The sequence below is a fragment of the Prionailurus bengalensis genome, chromosome D2 (genome assembly GCF_016509475.1).
Source record: "Prionailurus bengalensis isolate Pbe53 chromosome D2, Fcat_Pben_1.1_paternal_pri, whole genome shotgun sequence".
Classification (NCBI taxonomy): Eukaryota; Metazoa; Chordata; class Mammalia; order Carnivora; family Felidae; genus Prionailurus; species Prionailurus bengalensis.
In genome coordinates, this window is record NC_057351.1 from 11,022,076 (window position 1) to 11,043,637 (window position 21,562).

Here is a 21,562-nt window from a genome sequence, read left to right on the forward strand (position 1 = left end):
GTGTCCCTGTAAGTTACCACTGGTTTCATCTCCCAGCTATATAAGCTGAGATATGCAAGATATCTCTTAAAAAATAACCTTGAGAAAACAGTAATAAAGCCAGCAATAAATCCAAGGTATCCGTCACATCTCAGCGTTGATATTTTATGCTTTGCAGTACGCTGACTCCATAAGCAAGCACATACTGATCCTTGAAATCGAAGGCTAATGGGAACTTGAAAATGTAAATCAAAACTACCTTCTAGCATGGACAGCAACATGACCACCATATCCTTCTGAAGATCCATTAATTCTTTTAATAGCTCGATTTGACTGGAATCCTGAAAATATTAATATATATTAACGTATAACATATAATACATGACATAACACATAACGTGTACATTGCATTTTAGATAATATGAGAAGACTATGTAGCAAGAACATTGTACTTGTTCTCACAAAGGGAAGTGCTTTGCCAATTGTAAACACTTTTCAGAAGTGTAGAACTAAAGAAAGGTCAAGCATAAATATGCAGCGTATTGTAAACAGATACAATTCAGAATTAGTACTTACTACTGATTCTATCTCATTTTATTACAGTATGTGTGAGGACAACAAACGAGTCTAACATGGGCACAGAAGGACGAAAGCAGCAGCGGGTTCTCCAGGGCCAGGGAAGACTCAGGCGCCTCTGGGCATTCGACAGGTTTCATTTACTTGAAGGCTATACTCGTCTTTCTTTCCTCCTAACTTATTACACAGAAATGCTGTATGTTTTATAAAAATTAACTTATTCTGGAAAAACATGCCTAACAGTGATAGGGACATAGATTTATTTTATATAAATCTAACAAAAATGTACTCAAGTACCACCTACAGGAATAATGTATAATGTATCTTATCTACCAGTTTTATTAAACTCCTTGATATTTCTCTGGTTAAGATTTTCTGGATTTTTTCTTTGTTTATGTTTGCCTTTGATTTTTCACCATGGAAAATTCTTTTACAAAGGTATGCTGTGTCCAAACAACACAGAACATACTTATGTTGACATTACAACATTATGGGTCATCAAATTTTACTTTTAAACTATGCCTTGTTTCCTTGTAAAAGATTATACAAGGTATCGTTTTGATCATTTAGATTTTGCTCTACATAAGGTTATTTCTTTCTACATAGTGTCCCCTTGACTAGGTTTACAAACTGAACAACTACTAGGTAGCACCAGATGTTAATAAAGTGATGGAAATACACCAGAACGAGAACTCTCTTCTGAGTGTATAAATTTGGTTCCTGCTGGTTTCCTTTACTTACTAAAGTGCCGTAAGTGATTAGATGAAAGAATCACGTTATTCCCTTATATATGGGGGAAGTCACCAATAACCAGCTGTTGACAAAACTCTAGCCAAGCTTCTCTGAATCCTCTTCCCAACTAGACTCCAAACTGGAGCTTTAAAGACCTGAACAAAACCCTAATAGGGGTTAAATGGCTCAAGGCCGCATCCCTAGCATGACCCTAGCCCACCTTAGATGGCCTGCCTGGAAAAACTCAAGGCTGCCAAAAAAAACTCCTGTCTGTGCCAGCTGACACCCGGGGGCAGGGTCTCCTCTCCCAATATCTGTGTGAGGGCAACTGCCAGCCTGCAGACAAGCTGGCCCCATCGCGTCTGTACCGATCAACCCTTTGCAATTTCTCCCTTACAGCCTCTACTGACCTTCTGCCTACTCCCTCAATCTCCCTTAAAAATACCCAGTCACCTCCATACAAATCCAAGTGGAGCTCAGGTCACGCTGGACTCTTTTCCCTACTGCGATAGTTATTTCTGATTAAAACCTGTCCTCATTGCTTCAACCGGTGCCTGGCTTTGTTGCTCTTTGACAATACGCTCCTGCTTATAGGCCGCGGTGGAGGGGGGCGGGGGGCAAGACCAAGTGTCCTCACTTCGCTGGAGGAAAGGGAGCTGGCACACACTAACAGGACACACGAATGTCTTCTGGTCTTAACTCCATCATTCTTTCCTCCCCCTGACACCTGCGAACACCCACATCCAGGCAGGTACATCAGATGTCAGGACAGATCATCAAAGTTCACCCTATCAAAGGGACACATTTACTCAAGATTTATATCGAGAATTTTTCCATTCGTGTATCTCTTAGCTTCGAATGAAATAAATACAGTAGTGAGGAAATAATATGCTGATATTTTCAATATGCACTCCCAAGTTAACATTAAAACACAGGTGGACAATCTGTCTATTCTTTATGTGCTTGTCCTCAGATACTTTTTCTCTTTGACTTTCATGAAGTTAAATGTCCTGTTAATGAATGAACGTCATCTGTTGAGAACAGCTGCTTGTTAATGACTCAGCAAGGAAACTGTCTCTCTTTCACCAGGGATTTGCAGATTACAAATCCTTTTTCAATTACCTGGAGGAAGGAGGAGAATTCTAGTGAGTAATCACCAAGAAGTGGGTCTATGAAGGATTGTAAAATAGACAGTGTTTGGGAACGATTCTATTTCTCCATTATAGTCAACTCCTTAATATCTTTTGTTCTCAAATTTGGATAATGGCTCCCATATATTTTCAGCTTGCATAAAATTATTCTATCGAAAACTTTTTTTAAAAATATGGAGCGAAAGGTATATAAAGAAGTGACCTAAGAAAGATCATATTCAAACAAAGGAAAGCAGGTTGAGTATACAGATGACTACCGTCCCTTGCGCGTTGGGATGGGGAAGAGAGTTTACCTGAGACAGCTTCATCTGCATGTGGGCGAATACGTGAAGGAAGCCCACAACTGCGTCCCATAGCCTGCTGTGGGCCAAGCTCTGCTGATTCCCAGTGCAAGGACCCTGGACCGGAGACAGACACACAGCGATCATCCCCGGGTAACCGAACTGCCAAATCAACTTTACAACAATAGGGAGGAACAAAATTAACTTAGCGTTTACATATCACCAACATGGTATCTGGAAAAACAGGAACCCAAATAAAAGATCGACAGTGGTGATAATGGCAGAGTACCCTCAGGGGGTAAGTATATTCTCCTTTGAAATGTTTAGTGTAATAAATCCAAAGACAGTTCCTCAGAGACATTCATGTTCTGTTTCTGCATGCACAATAAAACATAGACAGAAAAAAAAAAAAGAATGATGAATTCTTTCATTTTTGTCTGGCTTTTAGTTTCTTTGACTTAGAGGAAGAGGGTAAGGTCCAGGTCTTTGGGTTATTAGATGAAAGCAATCAGACTTAATACCTGGTGTGAAAAGGGTCTGCGATTCAGCTTCAGATAAGAGGCAATTATTTCTTTTTTTTTTTTATTTTTGGGACAGAGAGAGACAGAGCATGAGCAGGGGAGGGGCAGAGAGAGAGGGAGACACAGAATCGGAAACAGGCTCCAGGCTCCGAGCCATCAGCCCAGAGCCCGACGCGGGGCTCGAACTCACGGACCGCGAGATCGTGACCTGGCTGAAGTCAGACGCTTAACCGACTGCGCCACCCAGGCGCCCCAAGAGGCAATTATTTCTTATCGCTAAATAGTAACCTGGACAAAGCATCCCTATTGAGGAAAACTCCTCTTCAATGCTTTCGTTAAGTGTACGGCTATTTTACCAATCGCACAACCACTGAGATTTTAAAAGATTATTAGTTGATCATTGCATTCCCCAACCCGGAATCCAGGGCACACGGAACCTAACTTTGCTGTCTTAGCTCATACTTTGGAAGTGATCTTCATGTGATACTAGGGAGCACGTGTTGTAGCAGGCACAATGCTTGAATGGAGACAGTTTCTATTTTTATTTCCAAAGAAAGATTCTACAATCACCAAGTTTTGCAAACATACCTACATCAACCAGGGGAATAAATAACAGGGATTTTGTCTATTTCTTAAAAATTTTTTTCACATTTATTTATTTATTTATTTATTTATTTATTTATTTATTTTTGAGAGACAGAGAGACAGAACTCAAGCAGGGGAGGGGCAGAGAGAGAGGGAAACACAATCCAAAGCAGGCTCCAGGCTCTGAGCTGTCAGTGCAGAGCCCAACTCGGGCCTCAAACTCACAAACTGTGAGATCATGACGTGAGCTGAAGTCGGACACTTAACTGACTGTGCCACCCAGGTGCCCCCAGGGATTTTATTTTTTTAAAAAATGTGTGTATATACACACACACACACATACACACATTTCTTAACTTTCAATTCATTCGTTCCTTTTGACAAATGACTCATAATGAGTTTCAATTTGAGAGAACATTAAAACATGTTTCAGATTTCACTCTAGATCAAGTGACCAGGGGAGATGCCCACAATGAAGATGCTGATGAGATGTTGACACGGAACTCTGTCCTGTGTCAGCGTCTCTTCTCTCCTAAAACTGACAGTAAAAGACAGTAAGTGCCAGGTACCTCCACATTTCCAAAGCAAGGGGCTAGACGAAGTTCATGCAAAGAGGAGACTAAATAGACCTTTCGACCCTAAGGATATAAAGGGGACGAAGTTGAAAAGGGAGAGACTTGGGAGAGCTCTCTGCGCGCTGGGCGTCTCCCCCTTCCACCTCTGCTGTGTTGCAAGGGCAGACACACCCCGCGAGCCAGGAGCCGTTAAGAGAGCCACCCGGCGTGCCTGGTGTCTGTCTCCGGAAGCTGGGTACCAGAAAGTGTGAAAGGCACAGGGGCACCTGGGTGGCTCAGTCGGTGAAGCATCCGACTCTTGATTTCAGTTCAGGTTATAACCTGCTCTGACAGCACAGAGCCTCTTTGGGATTCTCTCTCTCTGCCTGTCCCCGACTCACATGCTTGCTTTTTCTCCCCCTCTCTCTCAAAATAAATAAATAAACTTATAAAAAAATGTGAAAGGCACAAAGTGACCAAAAAAAAAAAATTTGTCTTTCTTATATGGGCTACTAAGGAGGAAGAGTTCCCGTCCGTCCAATGAGACTGGAATCTTGTCCAACAAGACTGTCTGGAAGAGTGATGTGGTTCCAAGGCAGACAGACAGAGGCCACCGGACGCACAGGGTCTCGGGAGTAATTTGAAACTGCGTGGGCAAAGAGGCGTGTCCAGGCGCTGGAAGCAGTCAGCGGGCTGAGCCCACGAATGAACACGAGATGCCACAGGCCATGCTCCACCGTGCACTCCTGAATCAAGGAGGAAGGAAGACCTCCCCCCGCACCCCCCCCCCCCCGCCACTCCTTCCCTTCTTCCTCTTGTGCAGTTCTGACCCTGAGGATGCCAGAGGCTGAAGGGAAGGAGGGAAGGAAGGAAGAGAAGAATCCTGTGGACGACAGTAGAAAATCCCAGATCGGACCTCTCGTACTCCACCCTCTGTCAGATGGGAGGCATTTCCAGCCTGACGGCGAGGGGAGGTTTCAAATAGGGTAAGAGTTGAGTGTGCCACAGTGCTATCACTGTGACAAAGTGACTGAAGGAGTTGTACTTACCTGAGAGCGGCCAGTGCACAAGACCCATTGAAAGAGTGGTAAAGAAATGGCCCAGAGAACTAAGTGCGAGACGGTGGTGAGGAGGACCCCGGTTATTTTCACCTGCATGTTAATAAATTCAGGGACCAGGGGCGCCTGGGTGGATCAGCTGGTTAAGCATCTGACTTGGTTTCAGCTCAGGTCATGATCTCACAGTTCACAAGTTTGAGCCCTGCATCAGGCTCTGCGCTGACAGTACGGCGTCTGCTTGGGATTCTCTCTCTTCCTCTCTGCCCCTCTTTTGCTCTCTCTTTCTCTCTCTCAGAATAAATAAATAAACTTAAAAAATAATCAATAAATAAATTCAGGCACCGGGCTATAGTGCTTTTACAGTGTATTTCAGTCCTGGCTGTTACAACTCTGGGTTCAAGGCGACGGGTCTTCAGGATTCCACCGGGGCTCGAGTCGGTGTCTGCATCGTGCCTCGTGGTGCAAAAACCTGGGAGGGTGCAAGGGGCAGGGGGCCACTACGTGAGCCCTAAAATGCCATTTCCAAGAAAACAGCCTGGATGTTTCCTCAAGCCACAGGACACTTTCTCCATGTGGTATTTACTATTTTAATCTTTATAAATGACACAGGACTAAGATCTTCTGCAAGCTCTAGGTGACCAAGACTTAGTTTTGCAAACTTGATGTGACAGAGCTGGAGACTGAAGGCCCAGGTACCCATCTTTCCTTCGAAAGCCGAAACAAACAAAACTTAATGAACTTTCTAGAACCTGCTCAACCTTTACTCTTGCACTTCCGGGAAATGATAACCGATCTGGATGGAACCTGCACCTCCCTTACTGCGTAACCTTCTTTTTAAAAAAAAATTTTTTTAACATTTATTCATTTTTGAGAGACAGAGAGAGACAGAGCGAAAACAGGGGAGGGGTAGAGAGAGAGACACAGCATCTGAAGCAGGCTCCAGGCTCCAAGCTGTCAGCACAGAGCCTGACACGGAGCTCGAACCCATGAACCACAAGATCACGACCTGAGCTGAAGTCACATGCTTGACCCAGTGAGCCATCCAGGCACCCCGCCACGTAACTGTCTTATTTCTCACATCTACCCGGTGTCTGCATCATATAAAACCTTTGCTGACTGCCCGAGGGCAAGATGGTCTTACTTGCAGATTGAATTTCTTCTGGCAATAACAAATAAAACTTTCTTTTCTCTCACCACTTTGTGGTCCTAATTTAGGAACTTAGACAATGTAATGTCCTCTTATTCAAGCAATTCTTATTCTTTCCCCTTTATTAAAACTGCAATGAAATCCTATAGATGATTACTTTGACTTCATTGGTTTTGGATCTCCCTCTTATATAATTCTCTATAGTTAGCAAAAATTTGAATCAAAAGCAGTATACAATAGTGTAATCTAAAAGGGAGTCCAAAATAAGCACGAAGCTAGTGATGAGCTTTTATTCCCAGTATTAATAACAGTCATAAATATGATGCGAATGCAAGCTTCTTCAAAATATATTTCATTAAATTCAATGGGGTGGCTTGGACTGGCTCCTGGAACAGAAAAAGGACATGCATGGAAAAATGGATAAAGTCAGTAAAGTCTATAATTTAGTTCAGAAGACTGTGATTTCAATTTCTTGTTTTTGATAAATGTGTCATAGTTATATAAAATGTCAATGTTAGGGAGAGGCAGGTGAATCTTACGTGCAGACTCTATTTTTGTTTTTTGATGTTTACTTATGTATTTATTTTTGAGAGAGGGTGCGACCAGGGGAGGGGCAGAGAGAGAGAGAGAGAGAATACCAAGCAGGGTCTGCCTTGTCAGTGCAGAGCCAGACACGGGGATCGATCCCATGAATTGTGAAATCATGACCTGAGCGGAGATCAAGAGTTGAACGCTTCACCAACTGAGCCACCCAGGCACCCCACTCTCCACTTTTCCTTTGCAACTTTTCTGTATATCCAGAAGTATTACAAAATAACTTTTACTAAAACATATAATTCAGAAATGATTAAATTATATAAAAATGCCACGTAAACTAGGAGTAATAAGAAATCAAAAAATGAACAAGCCATAATAAACCAAGCTACTTTATCTCTGAAATGCTCAAATAGAATGTTCTCTGTGACATGAACAAATTAGAATGAAGTTTGGGGTTCTGTGAAGATGTGACATAAGAGGGGGCGCCTGGGTGGCTCAGTTGGTTGAGCATCCGACTTCGGTTCAGGTCATGATCTCGCGGTCCATGAGTTCGAGCCCCGCGTAGGGCTCTGTACTGACAGCTCAGAGCCTGGAGCCTGCTTCAGGTTCTGTGTCTCCCTCTCTCTCTGTCCCTCCCCCCCCCCAACACACACACACTCTCTCTTTCTCCCTTCAAAAATAAAATTAAAACATTAAAAAAATTTTTTTTTAATTTAAAAAAGAAAAAGAAAGCACGTGGTAGGAGGCAGGAAAGTCTGAGCGATCTCGTCACAAACTCCACCCCAGGTAGGACACCCAACAACTGGAAGAAATCTCAAACCCTGGAGGTTCTCCCTGAGGAACAAAGCGATTGTACCCCACGTGGGGCAGCCCAATTAGGACCAATACCTGAGAAACGAGCCCCACAAACATCTGGCTTTTAAGACCAATGGGTTTCCCGCATGCCAGACCTATGGGGCTGTGGTGAACTTAAGGAAAGAAAGGCTCATAAAGTGCCCTTGTGTCGACTCACCCACCCCAGCGCCCAGCGCAGAAGGTGCCCTTTGTAAAGCATCCAGACTTCAGGTGACAGAGACGCATTTCCTGATTTTAAAGCGTGGGTCTGAGGGGCAGGGGCCCGCTGGGATATTCTCCAGGGGTGGAGGCTGCTGGGAGCCGTCTTCCTGTTTTTCCGCTGTCTCACTAATGCCAGCAGGCACCATCTCTGTTCTCCGCTTTGTGGGCTCTCTCTTCCATGCTCTCCCAGTGCTTGACTAAAGCCAGTCAGCTCCATTTTTCTTTTTCTTCTCCTTCTCCTGTTTTTTTTTTCTTTTGTTTTTTTTGTTTTTTTTTTTTTTTGGCGTGTGCCGTATTTACATTCCCCCTCCGCCTCACTCCAGCCACTGAGGCCTATGTGTTTTTCCTTTGCTGTGCTTGGGAGCAGCAGTATCTCCAGAAGGGAGCTTCTGCACACATCTGTAGACTTGTGAGCCTGGGTCCCCTGAGACTGTAACAATCACACAGGCGGTTCTTAGCAGACCACCACCCATCACTCCTAGGGTACCGCACAGACAGCAGATAGAAATACACCCCTGGTCTTTCTTTTATTTTTTTTTCCAATGTTTATTTATTTATTTTGAGAGAGTGTGTGAGCAGGGAATAGGCAGAGAGAGAGAGGGAGGGAGAGAGAATCCCAAGCAGGCTCCACACTCTCAGCGCAGAGCCTGACCCAGGGCTCAAATCCATGCAAGCGGAGATCATGGCCTGAGCTGCGAGCAACAGTCAGACGCACAACTGACTGAGCCAGCCAAGCACTCCATCCGTCTTTCTGAGAAAGAGGCTTACACATTTGTGCAGGTGTTGGGGCCTGGGGGCAGGTTTCTGGTGTGGCGCACGGACAGGGGCCTATGGAGCTCCTCTCTGGGAAGGACGGCCAGTGAACACACACTTTGTGCTCTCCCTCTCCCTCGCTCCATCCAGCAAACTGGTATCTTACGTAAAGAAGTTTATGGTCTTCTCTGGTGCCCTGATTTTTGTGGCTGCTGGCAGGGAACAAGTCTACATTGCCTGGTTCTGGCGGCCAGTGAGGCTTAAGCTCACAGTCCACGGGACTGTAACCAATGATGTAAGAGTTCTTAGAAGCCGCCACAGCAAGCTGGGACAAACCCAGGAGCTCAATCCTTCTGTGAAAAAGGTCTATCAGCTTCTCAGCACAGCTGCAGCCTGAGGGGGCAGGCTTCCCATTAACAAACTAAAGACTGACGATAAATCCCTCCAGAGACCTCGAAAAGCAGGCATTACCTTCACATTCTCCTTCTGCCATATTCCAGGGCACCAGCGTCTCTCAGAGGGGAGATCTTATATATGCCTCACACCCTAATTTCTATGTGGGGTACCTGGTTTGTGTGACCTGCTTCCCACGGGACACCCCTGGATTACTAGGCTCTGGGGAGCAGGGTGGCTTATGTTCCTGGGTCCCCTGGGACCGTAGCAAGTGGGGAAACAGTTCTGGCCAGGCCATGACCCCCAAGTACTGCAGAGAGTGGACAGAAACATACCTCCAGTCCTTCTGTGAAAAACACCTACTTGCTAGTCCTGGAGCTTTCACCTTAGGGGCATGCTTCAGGTTTCGCACGCATCTAGGGGCCATGAAGCTATTCTCAGGGAACACAGGCTGAAGGATGCCATCACTGTGTCCCCCGCCCTCTGCCTCACTACAGCTCACTGGTATCTCCCAGAAAGGAACACGTACACTCATCTGGTACCCCGAGTTTTACAACTGCCTTGCTCCCAGGTTGCCTTGCTCTGGGGCCAGCAGGGTTTATGTTTATAATCCCATAGGACTGTATATATTTGCATTTTTTTTTTTTAAAGCTGCTGCCTGAGGGTCTAGCTTCCAATCAGCCTGACTCCAGGGGCTAAGATCTTCCCCTTTGGGACACTGACTGGTCTTGCACACCCTCAACTACTATAAGTTATGCAGACAGAATAGACTGCTTGGACAATTAAAATGGTTTGAGACACAACCAAGAGCTAGCGTAAGGTTGAACGATAAAGTTCATCTCCTAAGGGGGGGGCCATTCCTTCAAGACTAGGAGGGATGGCTGTTTCACCTGATGCACAGAAACCAACACAATCAGGAAAAATGAAGAAACAGAGGAATATATTCCAAATGAAAAACAAGCTAAAACCTCAGAAAAAAAAAATTAATGAAACAATATAGTGGTCAAAGGAATGGTGATAAAGATGCTCCCCAAAATCAAGGGGGAAGAATGGACAAACAGAGTGAGAAATTCAACAAAGAAAGAAAATGTAAGAAAGTTCCAAACAGAAATCACAGAGCTGAAGAATACACTCACCCAGCTGAAAAATACACAAGAGGCGTTCAACAGGGGACCAGGTGGAGCAAACTCCAGGATAACAAAAATGAAAAAGAATGAAAAAGAGTGAAGAAAGCTTAAGGGACTTCTGGGACAATAGCAGGCCAAATATTATTTGCATCTCAGGGGTCCCAGAAGCAGAAGAGAAAGGGCAGAAAACTTATTTGAAGAAATAATTGCAGGTAACTTCCATAGCCTTGGGAAAGTAACCAAATAAGGGCCCAAAGAGACCTAGACACATTATAATTAAAATGTCAAAAGTTAAAGCCAAGGAGAGACTCTTAAAAGTAGCAACAGAATAACAACTTGTTACATAAAAGGAAACTCCCAAACTATCAGCAAATTTTTTCAGCAGAAACTTCACAGACCAGAAGGAATTTCAACCAAGAATACTCTATCTGGTCAAGCTGTCATCCAGAATTGAAGGACAGATCAAGAGTTTTCCAAACAAGCAAAAGCTTAAGGAAATAATCAACACTAAACTAGCCTTCCAATAAATGTTAAAGGGACTGCTTTGGGCTGAAAAGAAAGGGTGCTAATTAGCAATAAAAAAAAATCATATACGAGTATCAATCTCACTAGTAAAGGTAAATACAGAGCAAACATCGTGGATTAATCGCTTATAAAGCTAGTATAAAGTTTTAAAGACAAAAGTAGTAAAAATAACTGTAATGACAATAATCAGTTAAGGGATACACAAGATAAAAAGATGTAAATTGTGATGTCAAGAACTTAAAGCATGAGGGGTGGGGAGAATGAAAATGTAGAGCTCCATAATGTGCTCAAACTTAAGTTGTTATCAACTTAAAATAGACTATTATGGGGCGCCTGGGTGACTCAGTCAGTTAAGCATCTGACTCCAGCTCAGGTCATATCTTGTGGTTCATGAGTTCAAGCCCCGTGTTGGACTCCACATTGACAGTGACTCCAACAGTGACACAGCTTGGAATTCTCTCTCTCTCCCTGACTCTCTGTCCCTCCCCCACTTTTGCATGTGCACACTCTCTCTCAAAATAAATAAATAAACTTAAAATAATAAACTGTTGGGGCACCTGAGTGGTTCAGTTGGTTAAGTATCCAACTTCGACTCTGGTCATGATCTCATGGTGTGTGGGTTTGAACCCTACATCGAACTCTGTACTGATAGCTCAGAGCCTGGAACCTGCTTTGAATTCTGTGTCTCCCTCTCTCTCTCTCAAATATAAACACTAAAAAAAAAAAAAAAAAAGATAATACACTGCTATAAATAGAAGTTGCTATATGTAAGCTTCATGGTAACCACCCAGCAAAACCTATAGTAAATATGTAAAAAAGATAATGAGGAAGGAATCAAAGCATACCACTAAAGAAAGTCATGAAACAACAATAAACAAAGGAGGAAGAAAAGAAGAAGAAAAAAAAAATTAAAAAGCCAAGAAACAATGAATGAAATAGCAATCACTACATACCTATCAGCAATTACTTTAAATGTAAATGTACTAAATTATCTAAGCACATAATTGAATCAAAATATCTAATCAAAGCACATAAATTGATGAATGGATTAATAAACAAGACCCACTCATATATTGCCTACAAGAGACTTACTTCAGACATATAGACACACAGATGGAAAATGACGGGATGGAAAAAGATATTTCTTGCAAATGGAAACCAAAAGAAAGCTTGGTATCTATGTCTATATTAGAAAAACAGACTTTGAAACAAAGACTGTAAAGAGAAAAGGGTCATTATATAATGATAAAGGGGTCAATTCAACAAGGGGATATAATATTTGTAAATATTTATTCACCCAACATAGGAACATCTAAATAGAGAAAATAATTGGGGCGCCTGGGTGGCGCAGTCGGTTAAGCGTCCGACTTCAGCCAGGTCACGATCTCGCGGTCCGTGAGTTCGAGCCCCGCGTCAGGCTCTGGGCTGATGGCTCAGAGCCTGGAGCCTGTTTCCGATTCTGTGTCCCTCTCTCTCTGCCCCTCCCCCGTTCATGCTCTGTCTCTCTCTGTCCCAAAAATAAAATAAAAAAAACGTTGGAAAAGAAAAAAAAAATTAAATAGAGAAAATAATAACAGATTTAAGTTAAGAAATAGACAGCAGTATAATAATAGTAAGGAACTTTAATATCACATTTATATCAATAGATTACCCATATATAAAATCCATAAGGAAACATCAGCTTGAAACAACACATTGAAACAGACCACTTTGACAAATATGTACAAAAAATTCTCTCTAAAAGCAACAGAATGTATATTTTTCTTACTTGTACATGGAATTCTCCAGGATAGATCATATATTTATTAGGTCACAAAACAAGTCTTAACAAATTTAAGAAAGACTGAATACTGAAATGTTTCAAGCATATTTCCTGACCACAATGGTATGAAACGAGAAATCAATTACAAGAAGAGAACTGGAAAATTCATAAATATGTGGAGATTAAACAACATGCTTCTGAAAAATCAATGAGCCAATGAATAAATAAGAGATAAATTAAAAAATATCTTTAGAAAATAGAAAATAGTAATATAGTAACAAAAATTACGGAGTACAGAAGAAAAGCAGTTCTTTTTTTAAAGTTTATTTATTTATTTTAAGAGAGATGTCAAGCAGGAGAAGGGCTGAGAGAGAGGGAGAGAGAGAATCCCAAGAAGGCTCTGCACTGTCAGCACAGAACCTGACGTGGGTCTTGATCTCACAACCATGAGATCATGACCTGAGTCAAAACTGAGTAGGATGCTTAACTGACTAACCCACGCAGGCACCCCTAGAAAAAGTAGTTCTAAGGGGGAAATTTATCGTGATAGATGCCTACTTCAAGACAAGAAAAATCTCAAATAAACAACGAAATTTTACATCTCGTTGAACAAGAAATAGAACAACTGAAGCCCAAAGTTAGTAGAAGTAAATAACAAAGATCAGAGCAAAAATAAATGAAATAGAGACTAAAAAGACAATAAAAATGATCAATGGAGACAAGAACTGGTTCTTTGAAAATATATACAAAATGGCACACCTTTAGCTATACTTACTAAGAAGAAAAGAGAGAAGACTCACATAAAATAAGAAATGAAAGAGAAGATGTTAGAACTGATACCCCAGAAATACAAAAGACAGTAAGCCTACTATGAACAATTATTCTCCAACAAACCAGACAACCTAGAAGAAATGGATAAAATGGCTGTAGAAGCAAACAACCTTGCAAGACGAAATCATGAAAAAATATAAAATATGAATAGACATATTAACAATAAGGAGATTGAATCAGTTATTTGAAAACTCCCTATAAATGAAAGTCCAGGACCAGATGGCTTCCTTGGTAATTCTACCAAATATTCAAAGAAGAATTAACACTAATTTTTCTGAAACTCTTCCAAAAAAAATAGAAGAGGAAGGAATACTTCCAAAATCATTTTATGAAGCCAGAATTACCCTGATAACATAACCATACAGGGACACAGCAAGAAAAGAAAATTACAGGCCAATATCCCCAATGAACATAGATGCAAAGGTCCTCAACAAATTTAAGCAATTTGAATTCAACGATACATTGAAAAGATCATACACTGTGATGAAGAAGGATTTATTCCCAGGATGCAATGGATGTTTGAACATCTGTATATCATTCAATGTGATACACCACATTAATAACATGAAGGATAAAAATCATATGATCATCTAAACAGATGCAGAAAAAGTATTTGATGGACTTCAACATCCACTTATGATAAAAGTTCTCAACAAAGTGGGTATAGAAGGAATGTGCCTTAATAAAGGTCAAAGATGACAAGGTCACAGCAAATATTTTTTTAATGATGAAAAACAGAAAGCTTTTCTTCTAAGGTCAGAAATAAGTCAAGAATGCCCATTCTCACCACTTTTTAAAAATTTCTTGAGCTTATTTATTTTGAGAGGCAGCATAAGGAAGGTAAGGGCAGAGAGAAAGAGGGGAGAGAAAGAATCCCAAGCAGGCTCTGCACTGTCAGCACTGAGCCTGATGTAGGGCTAGAACTCATGAACTGCAAGATCATGACCTGAGCTGAAATCAAGAGTTGGACACTTAACCAACCGGCCACCCAGGTGCCCCACTCTCACCATCTTTATTCAATGTAGTATTGGAAGCCTCAGACAAAGCAATTATGCAAGAGAAATAAAAGACAGCCAAATTAAAAAGAAAGAAGTAAAACTATTACTATTTGCATGGGGACAGGATACTGGATATAGAAAATCCTAAATAGTCCACCAAAATATGGTTAGAACTAATAAATCAATTCAGGAAAGCTGCAGGATACAAAATCAGTATACAGAAATTTTGTATTCGTATCAACTAATAATAAACTACCAGAAAGAGAAATTAGAGAAACAATCCCATTTACAATTGCATCAAAAGAATAAAATACCTTGGAATAAATTTAACCAAGCAGGTAAAAGACTTGTACTGTGATAACTAGAATACGTTGATGAAAGAAAGTGAATAGGACACAAATAGATGCAAAGATATTCCATGCTCATGGATTGAAAGAATTAATATTGTTAAAATGTCCATACTACCCAAAGCAATCTATTGATTCAATGCAATGCCTATCAAAATTCCAGTGGCATTTTTCATGAAAGAGAGTAATCCTAAAATTTGCACAGAACCATAAAAGATCCTGACTAGCCAAAGCCATCTTGTGAAATCAGGGGGCATCACGCTCCCTGTTTCAAACTATACTACAAGCTATAGTAATAAAACCAGGATTGTACTGGCATAAAAACAGACCTATAGATCAAGAGAACAGAAGAGAGCCCAGAAATAAACCCACACATATGTGGTCAATTAATTTATGATAAAAAAGCCAAAATATACAATGGGAAAGGACAACCTCTTCCATACATTGTGTTGCGAAAACAACATATGCCACCTATAGAAGAATGAAATTGGACTACCTTCCTACACCATATACAAGACTTAAGTCAAAATGCATTAAAGACTTGAATGGAAGACCTGAAATTCATAAAACTCTTTAAATAAAAAATAGTGGCAATAATTTTTCTGGATTTGACACCAAATATAAAGGCAACGAAAGCAAAAAGAAACAAATGGGACTACATCAAGCTAAACGGCTTCACCACAGCAAAGGGAATTATCAACAAAATGAAAAGGCAAGGACATAATGAATGGGAGAAAATATATGTAAATCAGGGGTTAATGACCAAAATATATAAAAACTCATACAACAGTAAAAAATAACCTGATTAAAACGTGAGCAGATTTAAAAATGTTTTTAAGGGGCGCCTGGGTGGCTCAGTCGGTTGAGCGTCCGACTTCGCTCAGGTCACGATCTCACGGTCCATGAGTTCGAGCCCCGCATCAGGCTCTATGTCGACAGCTCAGAGCCTGGAGCCTGCTTCAGATTCTGTGTCTCCCTCTCTCTCTGGCCCTCCCCCACTCATTCTCTGTCTCTCTCTGTCTCAAAAATAAATAAATGTTAAAAAAAAAATTAAAAATGTTTTTAAAAACATTTTTTTAAAAAAGACATACAGATGGCCAGCAGGTACATTAAAAGATGCTCAACATCATTAATCATCAGGGAAATGTAAATAGAAACCACAATGCAATACTACCTCACACCCTTTAGGACGGCTATTATAAAAAATATAAGAAATACCAAGCATCGGGAAGGGTGTCGAGAAAAGAGACTCCTTGTATATTGTTAGTGGGATTGGTGCAGTCACTACAGAAAACACTACGGACCTTCCTCAAAAAATTAAAACAGAATTACCAGGTAATCCAGTAATTCCACTTCTGGGTATTTGCCCGTAGAAAATGAAAGCACTAACTCCAAAACATACATGCCATCCTATGTCCACTGCGGCATTACTTATAAGAGCCAAGATATGGAAACAACCTAAGTGTCTACTGATGGATGAATGGAGACAGAAAATGTGATATGAGATACACACACATACACAGACACACATAATGGAATATTATTCAGCCATTAAAAAAAGAAACTTGCCATTTGCAACACGGATGGACCTTGAGGGCATTGCGCTGAGTGAAGTCAGTCAGACCGAGAAAGGCAATTCACGTATGATCTCATTTACATGTAGAACGTAAAAATAAACAAAAGAACATGCTCATAAACACACAGAACAGACTGCTAGTTGGCAGAGGTGGTGGTGGTGGGGGGGAGACATGAAATGGGTCCAGGGAGCCAAGAGGTACAAATCTTCAATTATAAAATAAATAAATCTAGGGACTGGAATGTCCAACACGGCGACAATAGTTAACAATGCTGTATTACATATCCAAAAGTTGCTATGAGAGTAAATCTTAAATTTTCTCCTCATAAGGAAAGAAATGCTAGGACTATGCATGGTGCCAGATGTTAACCAGACTTATTGCAGCGATCGTTTTGCAATATATACAGATACCAAATTATTATGTTGTATGCCTGAAACCAACTTAATGTTTTGTCAAGTCTAGCTCAATTAAAAAACACAGTTTTGCACATACTGAGAGGTTAATGGATTCTTCTTGTTTTATATAAATTCAGGAATCTCACCTATATTGGAAACCAGGAAACGCTCACTCTCCACCTAAAAGGCATTTAAGTTCCATATGTTACTTAGAAACCATTTATTAGCTTCCTAAAAAGTCCCTTGGCTTGCTCGTGTTATCAGATAACTATTATATTTTAATCAAGAGAACTGACACGGAATGCTGTATTGATACTTTTCTAGGCGTGGATGAGAATAATGAGAATATGAAGGCAATAGTGGAAGCCAGGGAAGACAAGGTAATGAGAATGTGAGGGGCTGAAACAGATTTAAAATTTTGCTTTTGGGGGTGCCTGGGTGGCTCAGTCGGTTGTGTCCGACATTAGCTCGGTTGGCTTCACTTGGCCCCCCGTGTTCTTGTACTCAGTCATTCTATAAACACCGGTAGCCATGCAAGGCTCTGGGGTACCATCTGTCATTTTCACTTAACTTCTTTCTGTCGCAAGATTACGTTTAGTCTAATGACACAACCTAAGTTTATTCCTCCTGATTTATCCTTGGCACATGGTACTTCAAACAGACTGACTGATTCAGAGTCAAACTGGCCATGGAGACAGAACACTGAAAGGAAAGATGACTGACTGGTCCCCTAGATAATAATAAAGTTTCCCCTGGTTGAAAAAACCAAATTTTATAAAATCTTTTAAAAATCTGTAGGTCAAGACTAGAAATTTAGCCTAAGAAGAACATAAAATGAATTGGTTTAAAAAAAAAAAAAGGTATCTAAAAAAAATTTTTTTTAACATTTATTTATTTTTAAGAAACAGAGTGAGACAAAGTGGGGGAGGGGCAGAGAGAGAAGGAGACACAGAATCCGAAGCAGGCTCCAGGCTCTGAGCTGTCAGCACAGAGCCTGACACGAGGCTCGAACCCACAAAACTGAGATCATGACCTGAGCCAAAGTCGTATGCTCAACCGACTGAGCCACCCAGGTACCCTCCCAAAAAGGTATTTTCTTCATGGTTATTGGAATTCTACCTGTAACATACATTATTATATGATTTTATATGTATGTGTGTGTATGTGCCTTCACACACACATACATATGTACTAAAATGAAGCTGTTGGCTTTTTTGAATGGTTTCTTTTTTAATTTTTTTTCTTTTTTCTTTTTTTCTAAATTCAAGTTAGTTAACATACAATATGCTAAGAGTAGAACCCAGTGATTCATCTCTTACATAGGATACCAGCGCTCATCCCGAAAAGTGCCCCCCTTAATGTCTGTCACCCATTTAACCCTTTCCCCCACATACTGTCCCCCTCCAGCAACCCTCAGTTTGTTCTCTGTATTTAAGAGTCTTTTATGGTTTGTCTCCCTCTCTGTTTTTATCTTATTTTTCCTTCCCTTCCCCTATGTTTACCTGTTGTTTTTCTCAAATTCCACATATGAGTGAAATCATATGATATTTATCTTTCTCTGACTTATTTCACTTAGCATAATACCCTCTAGTTCCATCCATATTGTTGCAAATGGTGAGATTTCATTCTTTTTCATTACCGGGTAGTATATCTGATATATACCACATCTTCTTTATCCCTTTGTGTGATGATGGACGTTTGGACTCCTTCCATAGTGAAGTCTTAAACACATTCTCTTTTATATAAGGTTTCTATGAAAGCCTTTCCTCATTTTTGTTGGAATACAATAAAGAGTAGTTTATTGCTCTGTCCTTTCTCCCTCCCTTCTTTAATATTTATTGAGTGCTTAATATACACCAGGCCCTAGAGATACCACAGAGTCCCCATCCTGGTTCACCCCTGAAAGGAGTTAATAATAACTCAATCTGCCGAATGGTAAGGCAAGTTCATGCCATATAAATTCACACCTCAACCTGATATTTAATTGTCACTGGTTAAGAATCTATGTGAAAGGTCAATAGCGAACGTGAATGACGGCAGGAAAATTGGCATATTGCATTTCTCCATGGAATTTAATGGTAACAAGTTGACTCTTTTTTTTCTTGAAACAGCAGAAATATTTAAATGTTTACCTGAATATACTCTGTGAGCGTGTTAAAGACTTGTTTTGCTACTTGAATTGCTTTGGAGAAATTCCGTTGTCCTTGTTCATCGATAACATCTTTCCCAGAGTAATACCAATAGAAATCACTAATGGATTCCTGCAAAAGAGGGATGATAGGATTAAGACACGTTCTAAAGCTACCACTGACCTGCCTGGCTTTGAAATCTAGAATAGGAAATCATTTTAAATAACAAGATTTGGAAGCAAACAAAAATATCTGTGAAGTAAATACTATTCTCAATGATTTTCCTAAACAGAAAATGTGGCAATGTCTTCCCGAGACAGAGATAACAGCTAGAGATAAAAAGCAGAAAACTTAGCTTGAAATAATGACTCTCTGTCTTTGATGCCTTTGAATTTCACAGACATAAGGAGTCATAAGATTAATGCATATTTATCTACTGAGCAAAGATAAATTAATTTTATATAATTTTATGTAAGTACAAACATTAGACAAGTCCTGGATGTTTTTGGGGTTACAGACATCTGACCTCCTTTTTTTTTCCAACAAAGTTCACTAACGTTTCCTCATGAGAACTCCAAAATGTTCCTTGCTCTTATAAATGCCCCTCAAGAAACTGGTTGGACTACTTACAAACACAGATATGACAGATATAAATAAACATCTAAACAAGATCAATCTTCTTTTTTTTTAAATTTTTTTTTAATGTTTATTTTTGAGAGACAGACAGAGAGACAGAAAGGCAGAGCACGAGCAGGTGAAGGACAGAGAGAGAGAGGGAGACACAGAATCCAAAGCAGGCTGCAGGCTCTGAACTGTCAGCCCAGAACCTGATACGGGGATCGAACTCTTGAACCATGGGATCATGACCTGAGCTGAAGTCAGATGCTTAACCAACTGAACCGCCTAGGCGCCCTTAAACAAGATCAATCTTTCTGAACAGGATGTTTTCAATAACAACTTACATTTGGAAGGAATTTTAGTTGGCTAAAGGAATAATAAAACTTATTTTTTTTTTAGTTTATTTATTTTATTCTGAGAACCAGTACGGATGGGAGAAGCAGAGAGAATGGCGGACAGAGGATCCGAAGCAGGCTCTGCGCTGACAGCATAAAGCCTGATGTGGGGCTCAAACTCACAACCATGAGATCATGACCTGAGCCAAAGTCAGACGCTTAACCGACTGAGCCACCAAAGGCCCCAGGAATAACACAGTTTAGTCTAGCATGTAAATTGCATCTGGATTTCAAGACATGATTTTAAAAATCACAAATAGGTTTTCAGCAATATTTCTTGTATTTGCTTCAAAAATGGAAGCTCTCAGTTAAAAAAAAAAAAAGGGTTGTGCTTTTACATACTCAAAAGATTAAGGGAGAAACTGTAAGTTTGAACATGTAGGTTTTAAAGTACTCTATCTGGTTACTCTTATAAATAAGATGAGGGAAATAAAAATTGTACAGAGCTCTCATTACCTAGGTAGGCCTACACCTTCAGATTCAGTTTCACCAATGTGTGAAAGATGACTACAATATCACAGAGATTTTTACCTGATGGAGTGTTAAGCTGGATTTTAAAATTAATTCAAGTATTGGGACAGCTAAAAAGAACTACCTGTCAAATGTAAGTACATTGTGGGTACTTTGAAAGCCTTTCTTTCGCATTCCTAAAAATATTTCAAGTATTCTTCCTAATTTCTCTATCAACTTTAGAAGAAGGAGCAGAGTATGTAAGTACTTTCCAAAACGACATGAATTTAAAGTGCCATCAAGCTAAAAAACATAAGGGGGAAAAATTCCCACTTACAGAAAGAAAATCATGAGCAAAGTGGGAGTCAGGATCGGAGGCAAAGACAACAGAGGCAGGTCCCCCCTAAAACTTGGTGAAAGATTGTGATCAAAGACAAAAGATCTCAAAAAATTCTGTTTGGTCAACAATCACGACGCATTAAAACATGTCGGTTTAATAGCTCCACCACATCACATCCACTCACCAACCCCCTTCACTCGTCACTAAGAGAAGCCGACATACCTGGACTCTGAGTAGGTAGTCTACGGTAGAGATGATGATGTTGACAGTTGTGTTATTGCCAGTCTGAGTTCTCAGATAATTTTGAAAATCTATGGAAGATCAAAAGGAGTTACTAAAGCTGAGTCAAAAGTTTTGAATGAGTTATCCGAATAACTCCAAAAGCAACTGAGGCCTCCGGCAAAATTGCTGTGGCTAAGAGTAGTGCTTCAAGGGAGCACCCCCAAAACATCTCGGTGCTTCAGAGAGTACCAATTTCCAATTTCTGTCTAAGTGGTTGCTGACGTCTGTTTCCTGACTGCTAGCCCTACAGCCCTGGGCATCCCCGGAAGGAGTTTTGCCGTTTAGGAAAGAGTAATTGAACTATGCATTCAGTAATCATTTGTTCCTGAGTGCTGGGGAAACAAAGATAAAATTAAGGTAACAGTTCCTACCTTCACAGATGCACAAGTCTGGGAGAGAGCTTGTTATATAAACAACAAAGGGAAATATGTTATGCTAAGTGATACTAGGAAGTTGATTCCCC

General features: G+C 40.6%; 1 protein-coding gene across 11 annotated transcripts in view; it reads right to left on the minus strand.

Moving 5' to 3' along the window:
* RYR2 (ryanodine receptor 2) overlaps positions 1-21,562 on the minus strand; it is a 756,924-nt gene that overhangs the window by 42,582 nt on the left and 692,780 nt on the right. For all 11 annotated transcript variants that reach the window (XM_043596215.1, XM_043596214.1, XM_043596207.1 and 8 more), the window contains 4 exons: positions 21,040-21,128; positions 19,018-19,146; positions 2,732-2,836; positions 239-320 (listed from right to left, as the gene is read on the minus strand). In XM_043596215.1, coding sequence (XP_043452150.1) covers positions 239-320; positions 2,732-2,836; positions 19,018-19,146; positions 21,040-21,128 — 405 coding nt within the window. The remainder of the gene's footprint in view (positions 1-238; positions 321-2,731; positions 2,837-19,017; positions 19,147-21,039; positions 21,129-21,562) is intronic.